This window comes from Leuresthes tenuis, unplaced genomic scaffold (assembly GCF_036924035.1).
Source record: "Leuresthes tenuis unplaced genomic scaffold, fLeuTen1.0.hap1 SCAF_17, whole genome shotgun sequence".
In the NCBI taxonomy this organism is placed as follows: domain Eukaryota; kingdom Metazoa; phylum Chordata; class Actinopteri; order Atheriniformes; family Atherinopsidae; genus Leuresthes; species Leuresthes tenuis.
This window is the reverse complement of record NW_027325371.1, coordinates 11353477-11370404: the sequence shown is the minus strand read 5'-3', so window position 1 is coordinate 11370404 and position 16928 is coordinate 11353477. Positions and strand designations below refer to the sequence as shown.

General features: G+C 37.7%; 2 protein-coding genes across 2 annotated transcripts in view; both read right to left on the bottom strand.

The window, feature by feature from the left end:
* Window positions 1–703: 703 nt before the first annotated feature.
* On the bottom strand, window positions 704–5078 carry LOC140273021 (charged multivesicular body protein 6-like). Its single transcript, XM_072368545.1, has 8 exons — window positions 4858–5078; window positions 4354–4463; window positions 3993–4080; window positions 3545–3631; window positions 3081–3146; window positions 2761–2841; window positions 1746–1821; window positions 704–1636 (listed from the first exon to the last, which is right to left on the bottom strand). The coding sequence occupies exons 1-8, from the start codon at window positions 4921–4923 to the stop codon at window positions 1587–1589; spliced, it is 624 nt and encodes a 207-aa protein (XP_072224646.1). The 5' UTR covers window positions 4924–5078; the 3' UTR covers window positions 704–1586.
* Window positions 5079–6497: 1419 nt separating this feature from the next.
* Window positions 6498–16928, bottom strand: part of LOC140273156 (protein tweety homolog 2-like) — a 30222-nt gene continuing 19791 nt past the window's right edge. Inside the window, exons 6-14 of the mRNA XM_072368674.1 lie at window positions 15182–15254; window positions 12195–12264; window positions 12043–12098; window positions 10777–10869; window positions 10592–10684; window positions 9470–9612; window positions 9167–9355; window positions 8855–8933; window positions 6498–7573 (exon numbers count right to left, since the gene is read on the bottom strand). Of these exons, the coding sequence (XP_072224775.1) occupies window positions 7493–7573; window positions 8855–8933; window positions 9167–9355; window positions 9470–9612; window positions 10592–10684; window positions 10777–10869; window positions 12043–12098; window positions 12195–12264; window positions 15182–15254 (877 nt within the window). The 3' untranslated portion in view covers window positions 6498–7492. The remainder of the gene's footprint in view (window positions 7574–8854; window positions 8934–9166; window positions 9356–9469; window positions 9613–10591; window positions 10685–10776; window positions 10870–12042; window positions 12099–12194; window positions 12265–15181; window positions 15255–16928) is intronic.

The following is a 16928-nucleotide window of genomic DNA, read 5'->3' as shown; positions in this document are numbered from 1 at the left end:
ATGGAGCATCACCATTTCCCTAGTGTACGAAAGTAACTTCACTTTTGTGGGCTTACAAATTTTCATCCTCCCAAAATAACAACTATGTTGAAGTATGACTGGGCACACATAGTCTTTACTAGTTATGGGGGTCACCCTGCAATTTTGTCTGCAGAGCAAATAAGCCCATATGAAAGAGGAAATGATAAATGTTTGGTTAGATGTCCTCATGCATCATTTGAACAAAATACTGCTGCTCTTGTATCAATGGAATGCTTTTTAGCTGTTTCCTGTCCATAAAAGCTACTGTGCTGGTTGCCGTTGTCATCTGACCAATATATGAAATAGGAGCATATTTCGATGTCATAAAATCATGCTTCCATTTACAGACTAACATTTCATGTACATAATTACATTTCATGAGGCAGAAACCAAGTCATACCGGCATTTTTCCGAGACACTAAAGGGGACAATTTGTGTTGGCCTCCATACTAATTTGTGTCTAAGTGCCTATTTGAAGTAAGATTATAAATACTATATTGGTTTTCTTTTCTAAACATCTCCCACTCACCAGAAACATTTTTTCTTTTGTTAATAAGCATGCTCAGTGTCATGAGGACTAGGTTTGTGTATAGTGTCAAAAGCCATCAAGGAGTGCCCTCTTCTGGAGAAATTAATGTTGTACATTTTAACTGAGAAAAACTGTAAGGAAGGGGTCGTGAAACATTTTTTATTGCACAGCACACGTCCAACTGGGAGGAACATTTTACAACAATGTGTAATATAAGCAAGTAGACGCTCATCACACCAGCTTTCAGCAAGCCTAATTTGCCTGCCTCATTTCAAATTAAATATGGCCATTGCAAAAGGATGCAATGTTATGCATCACCATTACAAAAAACATTCTACTTTCAGGAGTCCTGAACAGTGAGCTGCCCCTGGCAGAAAGATTACAGCCTTAAAAGCTTGATATTCTCACACTAATGCCATATCTAATCAAACTTCCGGCTGTTTGGATTCTCTCCAAACATAACAAACTTACCTTGCTCTCACAAAAGCTTAATCAGTGAGGTAGGTCTGTTACATAATGTTTTACCACATTTTTTCCTTCACATACACTGTGAATTCATTCAGACCATTTACAGGCCCATTAGAATGGTTTAGCAGACGCAATGTGGCCCATGGGCCCACCAATGGACAGTTAGAGCTGAAGGTCATGTTAATACTGTTGCAAAGACAAATATGGAATCAGTTTATGAGAAAAAAGAAAAACAGCCTATTTTTTTTTCACAGCTTAATTTAATTTGTTAAACAGCCTAAATTAATGTTGAAAACATCTAAAAATCGCCTTGTTATTCTGAAGGTTCAAACCAGCACAGCTATGATGCAACATTGCTTTGCAATTTCAAATCAGACAGAAACAAATAAAACATTTCACTTTGTTACTGCAGGGGAACAGCAAAACAAAGCAGAAACAAAGCAGTTCCTGTAAAATGTAGGAAGATGCTCTGATGTATGCAAGTCCAAATCTAAGAACACAGAGATGCTGCTCTATTTACGAGCAGCTCAACACTGCCCATCGACCACAAATTCTGACGGGCTTTCAGTCAGGCTGCTAGCATCTCTCTGTTTGGCTTATTCTTCGCTTCTCTTCTCTCTAGAAAACAAAAATACACAAAACAAAATTAAGACAAACAATAAACATTGAATCATATGAAGTCTCAGACACCTTTGTTTTACATAAAATAAAAAAATATAAGCTGCACCTGGTTCAGCTGTAGCTGCTTCTGGTACCTCTGCTATTGGCTCAGTAGGGATCTCTGGAAGTGCTACATCTTCTCCCTGTTTACAAAAAAGTCATTGAAAACAAAGCTGGACAATAAACCCAAACTAGCAAGATACAAGTAATGAGGTTTAGTTAACAAGCCGAAAAAAAGAGATTTTGTTATCAAATATTCAGGAAGTGTATCAAGAAGAGGGTTCTAAAGAGAGTTCCAATCAGGAGTTTGGGAATGCTACTCTGAGATCTAAAGGTCTTCAGCAAAAGAGCCCCACCACATGATGATGATGCCACTGTGATTAACAGTTGTTATAGACTTGAGGTAAAATATATCACCTTTACTCCTCCAACCTCTGGTCATTGTTGCAAAACAATTCAAAGTTTGTTTCATCTGGTCAGAAAAGGTTCTTTCAGAAGACTTTGTTGTTGCACATGAAGTCAAATGCAAAATTTACTTGCGTTGGTAGGTCCAGGACTGTTATTGTTCATTCAAAATAATATCCTCTCAGCTCAGGGGGAAATTTTGGCTCCTCTTACAGTCTCTGACATTTATCTCCCTATAACTTGTACTCCAATACATTTGTTTGAACTGATGATCTGGGAATCTTCTGTTATTTAGAAATGGCACCAGGAAACCTTTCTGACTTAATCACTATGAATCAACCTAATTCCTAACCAGAACAGGTTCAATTGCAGCTTGTGACTACAACCGTGCTGCATTGAGTGTGAAATTATTCTGACTTTGCTGAATTATTCCCACTCTTTATAAGACAAATGTAACCTTTTTCTAGAAACTTGAGGTCAAAATTACATCTATTTTCATATAATATCCTTGCATGACTCATCTCTGAATCACCTTTACAGAAGTTCTCCAGAGGGAGTAGCCAGAAGTTGAAGACTTAGCGTGTTAATGTGAAGTGTGGTGTTATTGCTATGTAGCTCACGCACTCTGCAAACATTCTTCATATAAATAAAGGTTAAATATACAGCTTAACACCTACCTGAGTGATAGCTTCCAGTTCTGCTAAAACAGCATCCTCATCCTCCTGAGTCAGGGCTCCGGCCAACATTTCATCTATTTGCTACATGAACAAAATAAAAATGAAACCTTTTTAAAAGAAATGGAACATTTCATAAAAATACATAATTAGAATTTTACGTAGTCTGTATACTTTAAATATATGCCTTGTAATATGAAGAGGTGAATTATTACAATATAAACTCTTGTATTTCTCTTTTTCCTTTTCTTTGTAGAACAGTACTTCATTCCTTAGTACAGTTCTTTACTGTTGTACTTAACTAATGTGATTAAGGTGTTTACCCTCTGATATTCAATCGATTCCTGAGTCTCATCCAGGATTCTTTCCACATCCTCTATGGACATGATCTGTCGCAAACAAAGAAAGGAAGCACATGTTACAAACGGAAATATTTCTGGAATGAAAAGTGTTTTCCACATACTCTGGCTGGCTTTTGAATTCCCTAAGCAAGATCTCCTCACTGTATGCAAAGATGTGCAGCAGTCACACCACTGTAGTCAGGGGCTTTTCTTCTTAATCCTTTAATCTTCAAACAATGTGCGCTAGCTATGCTAGTGAAGCAAAAGCCTTCTGTGCGGCTGAATTCTCATCCAGGGATGACATCAGAGGACGTATGCCTTTCAGTGGGAATTTTGACATTGCTACAGTGCACACTCACATATGTAAAGCTTCAGAATGTATCAATATAATAACTTTGATATTTGTAAACAAGAAAGGTAGGAGGGATAAAAACAAAAATGTCTACCTGGTGCATACTTTTCAGGCAATCATTGCCAACCTTCAGCCCCTCGATGACTTTCATCTCAATTTGCATGAACTCAATATCTTGAACCTGTGTGAGATTGGTGACATACATGACAAACAAACAAAACATTGAAGTTGACAACTTTTATTGTCAATCAAAAATAGTGGGCTGCTAAATTTTGTCAAACAACATGGACACCACAGTGTCTCAATATGATACAAACACTTTTTAAATTGTAGGTCTTCACCAGATTTACTCTTCAATTCAGGAACTACATTTTTTTTCTCACTCATCAGATTAATGTTAATTTTGCTGCTAATTTGATTGTTGGACAGTACAAGAACCTAAATCATTGATCTGGAATTAAATTGAGATGATATTGTTCTGCTCTTGAGGTGATAAAATGTTAAAAATTGAACACACACCGAGAAGCAGAGAGTATTCTTACCATGTGCTCTAGGTTGGAAATCTGACTGTCAGTTTTTTCTAGTAACCGATCTTGATATCGTTTTTTCTTCAGAAGCAGCAGTGCTTTCCTGAAATAACAAATAACAAGGTAAAGCATTTGCAACTACCTTCAGCAGAAATACAGTGTGCACATTTACATTCAGAACAAAACATACACAAAAACAGGCGATGCAACAGAGTGTCTTAAGGGGTCCACGGCTCGAAAGGTCATTTCACAGTTGCCATTATATGCTTTTTACTCAAGCAAAGGCGATTACTTACTTACATACATAGCCCACTGCTTTCATAATGATCTGACTACACAGGGATGGGTGTGGTTTAATATATGAACATCTGCTTACTCTTTCTTGCCATCTTTTAGCAACTGTTTAGCCAGAAGTCGTTCTTTTTCCAGCTGTAAGGTGATCTTCCTCTGATACTGCTTTAACTTATCTCGTTGCTGTTTCAATTGCTGAAAAAAGTACAAGTTGAGACACATAGCAGGGGTATCACTTATGTGTTTCTTCTATATTATTTTCAGTTTCAGTGTTTTGCAAAAAAAAATGGAATTTTATAGAGCATCCAGGAAAACAGACGCACAAACGGAGTGACATCACAACACAAATGTGCATTTACGGTTGTGACTAAATACAACATAAATCTACAAATGCAATATCTAAATAATCACATGCCTGACAACGTGTTGGAACAAAGAGGTCTATTCTAACCAGGAATTATAGTAAAATCCATCAGTAAGCAGATCAGCTAGCATTAATCCATGTTGCCTTGTAACCAAAGCACTGTACAGCAGCTGCCACTAGCCTTGTGTTCGTATAACGGAGCAGCTACACCAGCTACCAGCTCACCAAAATGGCTTTGTCTTGCTCCGTTACACGAGAAGGTCGGCTCTTTCTCCCAAAGACGTTTCCCATTATTCAGCCACATCCCCGCCACATCCTCCCTCGTCTTTATGCAAAGTACTACGTATTAGTAAGCATTTTGTCACAATAATAAAAGCCTCAAATGGCTAGCAAGCTAACTGGCTCCACCGTGTCCATACCGTTTTTTCTGTTTCCTACGGCAAGCGAGAGAGGTCCAAATGTCTGAGGCATTAGCTACAGCAGTTCGAGTTGACTGAAGCCACTCTGATAGTGCTTTGTGCCGACCTGCTGACTAAGTCATGTTTTTATATACGAGACATCTGATAACAGCATCACATATTATCAAGACACAAAAAGCTAAAATCGTACATTTTAAACGACAGGAGCGAAGATTCGCCATCGGGGCCGCTAGCACCCTGGATAGCTCCAGGCTCCCCAGGGGTTCCAGGATCAGCACCATGGATAGCGATCCCTTATGTAAACTTTGTACTGTTGCTGAATAGAAAGACAAATCCACATATTGTTATCATATTATATTAGTTCACATAATAATAACAATTTATAAAGAATAATAGTGATGAAAGTATTGTTTTTGTGGTTCAAATGAAAAAAATTGAAAACCCAAACTGCGACTTTGCATGTTCTCCCCGTGTATGCGTGGGTTCTCTCCGGATACTCCGGCTTCCTCCCACCGTCCAAAAACATGAATGTTAGGTTGATTGTCCTTAGGAGTGAGTGTGAACGTGCATGGTTGTTTGTCTCGTTTGTCTCTGTGTGGCCCTGTGATGGACAGGCGACCTGTCCAGGGTATACCCTGCCTGTCGCTCGATGACCGATGACCGCTGAGAAAGGCTCCAGCCCCCCCGCGACCCGACCGACGGGTTAAGCGGGTATAGAAAATGGATGGATGGATGGAAAACCCAAACTGCATTTACCATGACAGAAAGAGTTACCTAAAACTGGTCTTGAATGTTTGTTTATAATTATCTAATTTTTGTTTTGATCTCAATGAAATCCCTACCAAATTAAAAGTTGTTGTGTTTTTTCCACCAGACTTTTGAAGGTAATATATTTCCCAATGCAGAGACCTGTCTTGTGATCACAATGGCTACAGCTGGAAGCTAAAGTGTGGCACAACTTTTATCTCCAAAGTGGATATTGAGGAGGGGGGACAGGGCAGGGGGGGCTAAGCAATGGCTGAAACGAGTGACTCTAGCAGTTCAAAGCCCAGTAACATTGTGTTCAAAAGTGAAACAAGCTTGAGCTTTCCAACTGTGTTAGTGTCTGATTATGAGAGCTGAGGTATGTAGAGCACAGCCTGTTCTGTTACTTTGGAAAGCTAATCTAATATACTTGCATTTGATAGAGAACAATGTCTTTTTACATCTAAAATGTTCTTTAATGGAGCAGTTAAATACTTTCTACCAGTCTACTTTAAGAGTTGTGGGACAGAATGAGTATACTAGTCCTTGTGACATCTCCTGGTTCCACCTAATCCCAGTTAGCCAATATCATTACTGGAGGTCATGCTCAGCCAGGAAAAAATATATAGTACACATCGAATCAGTGAGTCTTCATACAGCATTTTATGGTTGAACATTAGTTTAATTTGATACATTATACAACATAGAAAACAGTTTAGAACAGTTTTTTCCAACAATTTAAAGATTTGCAGTAGCTAAATGGAACTGAAAAGAAATTCACATTACTGCATATTCTGTTCATAATTACCAACAGTCATGGGAGGAACTCCTCTTCAGAAGCTCTTTGTAATTTGAAAACAGCAAACATTCCAATGTACTGATGCTTATTTTTTTTGTCTTTCTTGTTGCGGCAAAGTCACAACACACTTATAAAGGCCAGGATATTAAAATCCTAGAGGTTTTAGTAAATAAGCTCAGGGAAAAATTTCCCACATGCAAGTGCATCCCCAAATGTTGCATAAAACGCCTCATGTATGTCTATTTGAGTTCTTCTTAGAGGCATCTTTGGCTTTTCAAAATTAAATTATACTATTTGGTTACTATTTTGGTGTTTCTTTATGAACAAAATATTCACTATTTTGAAAAGTTAAAAAAAATGTGTTTCCTTTTATATTGCACCATTTATAAACACAAGGCCAAAAAAAAAAAAAAAAGATTGCCGCCAAACCACAAGGGATATTGCAAAAATGCCAAGCTTGAAGGCCTTTTCATGGTCAAATTCTGCTTCTCACTTTACACTAAAATTAAAATACTGACCAATGATCATATTCATGTATGCCACCAGACGATTCCAAAAATGAACAAACATAGTTGGATCTCTTCAGTTCTAGGTTTCTGAATTTGATTCACATAAATACAATTACAGCAACAGTTTTTCCATAAAAGATGATAAAAACAGCAACAGTCTTGAGATTATTCTATACAGGCCCTCTCTGTTCAAAACTGCATTTGGGGCTTTCCGCGCACTGCACTGATGTGCTACAGAAGTAATTGCCTCAATATGGCCCACTTTCATGTCTCAGATTGGACGACAGGCTGTCGCTTCCGTAAACAGGATTATGTCATGTGGACAGCATTCTTGATAGGAGCTCAGAGTCTCAGATAGAAGCACTGAGAAGGGTTCGGTATGTAGCATGCTACACCTGGAAGTCTGTCCCAAAGTGTCTGATCTGGGCATCAGTCATAGACAGATAGGTGGTCCTCATGCTGGGTGAATACTGCATGAAAAGGGAAATGGGGAAAAAAGCATTTAGAACACTTGCATTTATACAATTTAATATTACAACATGAAACATAAAAATGGTATAATGTGGTCTAAGTTTGGGAAAAAGGCATTTTTCTTGTTCTTTAATTTGGAGTCTGCAAAAATTAGTATGCAAGTATTTTGAGCAGTCAAAGAGTATAGGAAAAGGATGGAGAGCATAAATGAGGAGTCACAGAATAGTTTACACTCAAATGCAATACTCTGGGTAAAACAGTATGAGAAAGACAAAATGAAGCTTACAGGGTATTCCTGGGCTTTGGGTCAGAGATTAAAACAATCTGCATGTCAAATGTTATTAGTAGGTAGGGAAGGAGTGAAATTAAAATGAAATCAGACGAATGAAGACAATAACAGAACAAAAAAAAGCTTACACTTATCAAAAGTCTGAGTCAAAGGATAAAAATATGAAAGGGTTATTCACATAGCACTTATTTGCATTCAGTAGTTAATGAAAGCTACTGACAAACAGCTTGCAAAAACACAAGCAAAATATACTAAATGGCTGATTCACAAAAACAAAACTAAAATCCCAAACCAAGGCAAATGTCTTTTTGTTGGTGTGTAAAATTTATTGCAAATATATCTTTCAAAGTTTCCCACATTTCTGTGAAAGCAGCAAACAAAGAACAGATACATATGCCTGTGAAAAGTGTGCCTCACAGAGGCAAAACCTTTCAAACAATTTTCCTAATTCTCTTGTGCCTTCATCCCTTCAAAAGGTGCAAGTATTAAGTATTCAGTATCTATCTGTTATCTGCTATTTAGCTCTTGCTCTAAAAACAAACTGTACATCATAAACACACAATTAAAAGTGTATGCCCAACAAGACAATAAGCAGGCAGCAATGTCTTTTTTTAGCACCAACTCATTACACTAATTTACATATATGTAAATTCTTTATCCATTAAGTTGACTGAATTATAACTTTGTAAGAACCAGGAAAACTATCCAAATCAATGGTGAAAAGAATATTACCATTTGCTTAAAGCTTGGCATCTAGACATAATTGTAGTTCCACAAATGACCAGCAGAGATCAGTCTTCCATCAGGTACACAGCCATATAACTGCCTTAACAATGTTGACAATGAGTTGTATGCAGCGAATAGGCATTGTTATGTTCATGATGCATGATCTCTGTGGATGCTGGTGGAAGTGCTGAGGTCAGAAGTGACATCATCATCATCATCATCATCATCACACTAGAGACATTAGAGCTTCATAGGGCCAACGCACCGAGGGAGGTGGGGATCCTCTCCCTATCAGAGGCACATTCTCATAACGAGGGGTCCCTCCAAACAGCATGGATTGATTCCTTTGATATAGAGAAAATAAAAATTTGCAAGAGAATGAACACACAAATACAAGAATATCCGCATCTGCAATTGCCAAGAGTAAACACATTCCTCCCATCTTAACCTCTCTACATTGACTCCCTCTTAACTTTAGAATATAATTACAGAGTCTTTTTAGTTCATACAAAGCATTTAAAGGTTTAGTTCCATACTACCGTATGAATAAAGCTGAGTTGAGTTGAGATGCTCTTACATGTATTCAGGTGGTGGTATGGTCGAGGTAGAAGCACACTGAGGAGGTGGATGAAGGCTGACCTGGCTGCCAAGGCTGCTGATATAGCTACAGAAACTGTGAGTGTTGGACCTTCTGGGGTTATACGATAGGCGTCGTCCTTGGGGGTTGAACGGGTCTTCCTCATCTATGTCGTCGTACTCTTTTTCCCTGGATGAAAGTTACGGATCCACACACAGAGACAAAAGGAGTACAATAATGAACGCTTTGTGGAAGTATATCTTAGGCATTACATAATGGTAGAGAAGGTCACTCGGCACTGACCTGCTGCCCATTAATGTCCATACTCGGAAAATTACACACAGCATGGCAGAGAGTGCGCAGGCAGCCAGAAGGGAAAACAAAGAGAGGTAGAGGAGCCCTTCTACTCCATCATAGCACACACCCATTAGAGCATCCAGATAGTCCTAGAAAAGTCAGTAGTCAGTGTTCAGAAAAAAAAAAAAAGTTGGGTCACAAATGATACTCAGCCATAACACCAGGACCATTACACACTGCTGCAGCTATCTATAGCCTGAGTACTAAAATGAAATGCATGTTCTCTGAGACAGGCTCTTTTATGTCATATTACATTCGCCTTACTTCAGTTCCACTTGCACTAACAGTGTCTGTACACATGTTCTGAAGTTTCTATGAGGTATACACATCCTCGCTAAACATTCCTCCTTTAAATTATGTGAGATATGTGAGAGGGTCTTTTTGTGCATGAATACATCTGAGGTCATAGGAATCCTTTTTGTCTCTAATTTCAATTTTAAAGGGGCTTTAAAGTGATCAGTTGAGGACCATGAACAATGTTCAAAATCAGATTTAAATGCAAATAGTTCTGGGTGCTCTTTTGAGCGAAAATAAGAAATCCTTTTATCCCAGAAATAGTGACCAGAATCCAAAGCTCAGACTAATGCATTTTACTCTGTTGATATGCATGTTTTAGATGCATTCTTGGTGTGCTTTGCTTGTTATACCTTACTAAAAAGCACTTACAGCCTTCTCATGTATTTTGCGTATATGTTTTTCACTGCTGTTGAGTTATCAAGAGTGTATTAGAGGATTAGCGTCTTTAATGTGAATTGTGACCTCCTAGTCTACATCACATACATTCTCCACTACCAGGCCAATGCTGCTATCACTGTTGCAATAGTCATTTCAAAGCAAATACATCTTAGCTTTAACTGACACAATGCTGACAACTTTTTTGTTAATAAACTGGAGGTGGGGTATATCTCTTAGATACACAATGTTGCAACAGTGTTGTAATAAGTGCAAAATAAGTATATAAAAACAAGATAAAAAATACCACTCAACTTGGTCCTCTATATAGCTTTTAGATCTGTTACAAATAATTCCTAATTAAAATGAAGTGTCCTGGTCAGAATTTGACCTTACCTTATGTAGCCCACGGCAGTCCAGCAACACTGTTAGCTGGTGAAGACTGAACTCTGTGGAGTTTAACAGTCGCTGTATCCCTAAAAGGTCTCTCTGCATAATAAGGTTAAAAAAGGTGTGGGGGGGGGGCAATGATACACAACTTTTTATAGTCTGGTGTAATAATCTGTCAGCCAGCCACTTACCTCAGCAGTGGGAAAAATTGGCACAGAGAGCTGCAGCAAGCCCTGAATCTGGATTTGCATGGTGGTCAGGGAGCGCTGACAGATTGTCAGAGACTGTGAGAACACAATCATCAACCACATCATACACAGAGATCCATAGTGAACAAAGAAGGAAGGATGCAGCATGTAAACAGATCATTTTGAGTAAGATAAGGCTTTATAATGTGCGGGACACTGAACAAATTTCTTTCTGGACAGAATATCCTTTGCCATCAATTGTCCTATCCACTATGATACCCTCTGCCACAAACAAAATCTTAGGCAGAAACAAAAGAGTGATGTTTATATCAATTGGGACATCAGAATAAAGATTATTCTTTCTGACTGAACAAGAACATTTTTTTAATCAAGAAATGAGTACTATTGTGGTAGCTTACCATGTGGGTTTTAATTATGAGAGGACATGGTCATATGCTCTGAATTCTTATATGATATATGCCACAAAGATGAAGAGACACTCAAGATCATGAAAAATTGCAACTGAAAAGTTTCAATGATAGTGCTTAAATCCATCTGTCCATGCACATTGAAAGGCAGATATGATTGTGTGTTTATGAGACCAGGCTGCCTATTTGAGGTTGCCTTGAAAATAATTGATTTCTGAATAGCAGCAGTTAAAGCAGGGTTGTGATACAAAAACTGGTAAAGTCTGGGTGAGAGAGACATTTCTACAGATCTTTTTTTTTCTTCTTTCTTTGTTTTGTTAGGGGAATTTTAATTAATCTGTCAAGCACAAATAGTAATTAATAATTCATTAATAAAGTAATTAATAATGTCAAGCACAAATGGTAAGCATCTTTGGAACATGTTAAGGGTCTGAATGTAATTTAGAAGTCATTAATGGAAGAACTGATGAGCAAATTCACTTTAACCACCGAAATATATGAGATAACCTGAATGGTTAATTCAACAGTATCTATGTGCATGTACAGGACATTGATACCTGAATAATGTTACCAGGAATACCAGGAGGCATATATAATGCCCAGGGTAAATGATACAGCACATTTTTGGAGACCCACATATTAAAAGATTTCCTTTTTCTAATCAAAGTTTTTCACTTCAAGCAATTAATTTAGTGGGGGCTCATTTTTCATACTGGCCTGTTGAGGCTCAGTAATGAATTAGATGTATCTTACAAGAAGAAAATGCTATACATTTTCCAGTGTGTGATCCTTAGTAAATGACTACATGAGTAAGCAGACAGTTAGGACATTTAGTCAATACCTGTTGGAAGGGGTTTGGCAGATTTGGACTGCAGAATAAATAATAGTGAGCAACATCTGCAAGGTGAAAGAAACAGAATAGTTAGCATTGAGTCTTAACATTCAGTGACAAAATATGTTGTTTGTGCTGTTTTTTCTATAGCGATAAAGTACCTGCACTGAGGAAATCCCTTGTTTGGTTAACAATAAACTTGTCTGGTGACACACAGAAGTCACTAGTGCCCTGTAGAAAAACAAAGAAACACATGTAATGACCTATTCTAATCAGTTTGCAAGACTAAAAGAAGTACAGTACTAATTTCATGAAGTGCATCCATGACCCTTGTTGGGCAACTAAATTAAAATTATTTCATAACAGAGACTTATTGACAGTCTGCCAGCAAAGGAAATTATTTTTTAATTTTTTTTTATCAACTTTAGATCTGAAGCAACAATACACTAGCTTGAAAAGTAATTCTAACCAACACCTCCGGACGTATGTAGATAGACTTTTAGTCCAAGTTCATAAAGAATAAAGTTAAAAAACAAGTTATGCTGTAGCAACAGATTACAAGTATCAATCATCTCATAGAGCATGTTATGCTTTACTAACCATGGATGAAATCAGCAAAACTCTCTAATTCATCCATGCTGAGCTGCCGATGTGCAAGCATAAACAGTTAGGGCTTAAGTTCATGCAATCTGTGTGCAGCCACCCCACAAATACATGGTAATCAAAAAAGGCAAATCACAAAACAGTTTCGTTCTCCCGTGCATGCATTATTCACAACTGTAAAAAAATAAATAAAAATACACCCCTCTTATGAATCAATAATGTTTAAAGGAAACAAAAAAAATTCTGCTCTCATTCAGGTTCAAACATTTCTGTTCTCTATTCCAAATGGGTGCACTGCTTGATATGTCTGCCAAAATCCTGAGGTGTCTTTTTCCAGCTTATCCCTGTGAAGCATGGTTGAAATAATATGACAGTGTGCAGACCTATTTTATCTTACAAAGAAATGTTGAGATGTATATACACACACACACACACCCGCACATACCCACACACTCAAAACAGCATGATGTGGAGGTATATTTATTTGATTCTTTTTATTTATCAATATATTCATCTATTCAACAAAGACCAGCAAATCTGTTTTTTACCAGGTCTTAAAATCAGTAAAAATCTACCTTAGTAGTTGCTAAGTTGAGCAACAACACCAAAAACAAAGCAAAGATGCAGAAGCAGTGTGTGTAAAACTAAGTACAATTTTAGTGCTACTATAGGAATAAAGAGGGAAAGTAGCAGCCAGATGCTGCTAATCAAATGCATGGTTAATTTCTGAATTGATCAGTGTGAGAACCTCTACAAAAGCAGAAGTTTTTTGCAGTTTCATGGTCAGGCATTCAGAGTTGTGTTAACAAAATGCCAATGAGATTGTGATCAGCAATGATCTTAGAGAAGCAATTGTTGTTGTCTTGGAAGGGCTATAAGACCATTTCCAAACAATTTGGAGTGTACCTTTCAACAGTGAGAAAGATTATTTACAAGTGGAAAACATTCAAGACAGTTGTCGATTTTTCCAGAAGTGAACATCTCAGCAAATTCACCCCAAGGTCAGACTGTGCAATGCTCAGATAAATGTAAAAAAAAAAAAAACAGAAAAAACAACCTTAGTTATGTTTTTTATTTTTATTTTTTTCGTATACAGTCTACTGTATACTACTTTACAGAATTTATTTCAGTGTTACTATTAGAATCTACATAATTATTAATTTGAGTTCCTATATTGAGCACAGCCTTCACCAAACTGCCATTGCATGATATTTATTTTCAGCAAAAAAACCACACCAACAAGCTGGGCATTGTAAAAATGTTACCCTTCATCTCTATCTCATTATACCACCAGGGACATTTTGTTTATGCTCCATCTCATCAAATATGCATGAATCTTTGAGTATTTTCTAGGACACCACCATCATCATCTTTCTGCTCAAAACGCACAAAATATTGTGCAACAAGTTTAGTTGCTTGTTTTGCATACAGTCCCACATTGAAGACAAGGTTGGTTCTTTGTTATACAACTTTATCTGGATCTCTAGCCCACCTATTAACCCACAGACACATGATGCAAAGCATGTCTGTGTTTTAATGTAGAGGATGCCAAAGGGCAGATACATAGTCAGGGATAGTCATTGGATGAGTTTACCTCAGCTTATCCATGACACAACACTGTAATGTGTGACAGATGTAAGATACCCACAACTGACATGAAAGGTGAACGGTTTCATTGTCAGGTCATGTCCAGCTTTAATGCAACAACCTATGCTACTGTCATTGTTAGAGATATTGAGAGTTTGATATTACCGCTGCAAAGAGTCTTAACCAAAGAAAAAACAACAGATGTGTGCGATTCACATTCATGTAGTTAATTTAATGTTAAAATCTATTCCCCCTTTCTCCACTCTGCCTCACTTGAAACACCTGTAAAGATGTCAAATCCCAAGGGATAATCCACAGATGTGAAATTTCCCTACAGGGGACAGGGAAATCAGGGATAGGATACAGTGGACATGAGGGATGGAAGAAGGCTGGGATCATGGACCCCTACAGTGCCCCTAATTCAAGCCCCATTACCCACACTGAGCCCAGATGTACTGAACACATGGTGTATAGTCTTGAAGATAGAGTAATCTGTCAGAAATAAGAGGGCCTGGAAGAGAAATAAAATTGAGCACACCAACCAAAGAGATTGTGAAGAAAGCAGAGGTAGCAATTAAAACTAGAAAGCCGCTTTATTTACAGCAGGGCTAAGGGCTCTTGAACTAAACTAAAGATATGTAATCAGCTTTACTGCAAGGTTGACCTTAGAAAAGAGCTTACTGCAAACCACACAGACAGATATAGACACCTTTTAAGAAGCTAACATGTTCAAAAGTTTGTTCACAAGATTATTGAGGAAAACAAGCGATGAACCACATGTGATACAAGTGGGATTCTGAATGCAAACCAGTTATAATCAAATGTGGAATTGAGTGCATATGGTGATTTGATTGTAGTACATCTCAATTCAATCATATACATTTTTTTAAAATTAATAAGTAGATAAATAAAGCAATTGCGGCAGAATTTTAAACAAATAAAGGCATTGTTTACTCACCACAGCTGTAGCAGTGCCAGTTCCAAGTGAGGCCCAGCTCAGGATCACAGACAGTATAGCAAACCCCATGATCCTGGAGCAAATGGGGGGGATCGGGTGGAGATGGTGGGGGTGACAGGGAGATACATATAAAAGACAAAAAAATATGGTGAGAATCCGATTAATAAATTTGTCTTTGTACCCTACCTGTGATCATCAGCCCCATTTTCAACCAGTTAATTAGATTTATTCTTTTCAGCTTTTGCTTGGAAATTGTTCTCTGCCTGCCTGAAGACAATGGCCCAACTGTCATGGTGCTTTGTAGAGTAAACCATAAAACTGAAATCTGATCTATTATAAAGTGATATAGAGACAAATGGAATTTAAATTGTTGGCTTGATTCTCTTCAAAAGGCACTTGAAAAGTGTATTGTATTCAGAAATATGTTTGAAGAATTATAATCAAGCTGCAACAAAATATCATTATAATTTTGAGATGACGAACATCAATTCTGTTATGCTGGATTGTAGTAGCATCATTCTTACTGGCTGTACAAATGATGTTAACACAGAAAAATAAGGATATCTCTTCTACACTCAAAGGTTTTAGAAAAGTACCCTTTAAGGTTCTGAAATGGCCCTAGAGTTACAAAATCTGACTGCTGACTAATTGTAAAGTCAGCAGTCTAAAGTGTATATTCTTAAGAGACTTTTGGGGGGATTTAGTGGCTTTGAATCAACCAGTATAAATAGACAAAAACTGGGGAGGAGAGAGGTGGATGACATGCAGCAAAGGGCAGGAGTCACAGCCAGTGTGGGATTGAGTCCCTGGCTGGCTGCAGCAAGGATCTTCAGCCTCCATACACGAGATGTCTGTCAAACAAGGCAAGCTTCTAGGCACCTCAGTGATTTCACCTTTAAGAAACTTAAGATAAAGGCACATTTATAGTCTAAATTCTTAATGGTTTACAAGGAGATTTTATTCTTTTTTTATTTTTTAAATAGCGCAAAGTTTGAGTTTGTTTACATCAGTATCATAGAGTTATATGCTTCCACTTGTCATCATAGTTATTCCTCACTTCAATCACCTCACATTGTATTGTAGTGTATTAGTTTGCACTCTAATCTTATAACAAGCAGGTTCCTTGGCCTTTCTGTTTGTTTAGAGTTTATATGTTCTCCCTGTGCCTGTGTGGGTTTTCTCCAGGAATGTTTCTGTTATAGTCCAAAAACAGGTGTTAGATTCAGTGGTGATTCAATTGATTAAATTGACCACAAACGTGAGCATGAGCATGCCTGGTCTGTCTCTGTGTTAACCCTGTAATGGTTTAGTAACCTATACAAGGAGAAACTCGCCTCTTGCCCAATGACAGCTTGAATAAGCTGCAGCTCCTTCTCGACCAAACAAAGGATGAAGCTGGTATAGAAAATGGTTTTCTGGAGTTAAAGGTATGTTCTGTGCTGCTAACAGATGCATTTTGATAGCAGATCATAACGGTACATTTTTGTTGCTAGTGGTGCAAAAATGTTTCAAAGTTACAGATAATATGGAATAAAACTGTCCTGACTTTCATTGTACAGCACTTTTTACCCTACTACCTTACAAGCAGAGTGACAAAGCTATAAACTTTTTTTAGAACACTTTCTGCATCTTGATTTCTCCATGTGTATTAGTAGTCAATCACTGCAAGATGTCAGTGTCGATCAAAAGCTGCCACAGGCTTCTGCCCCATCTGACTACATTTTTTGTTGTGTTTGACAGGACCTTA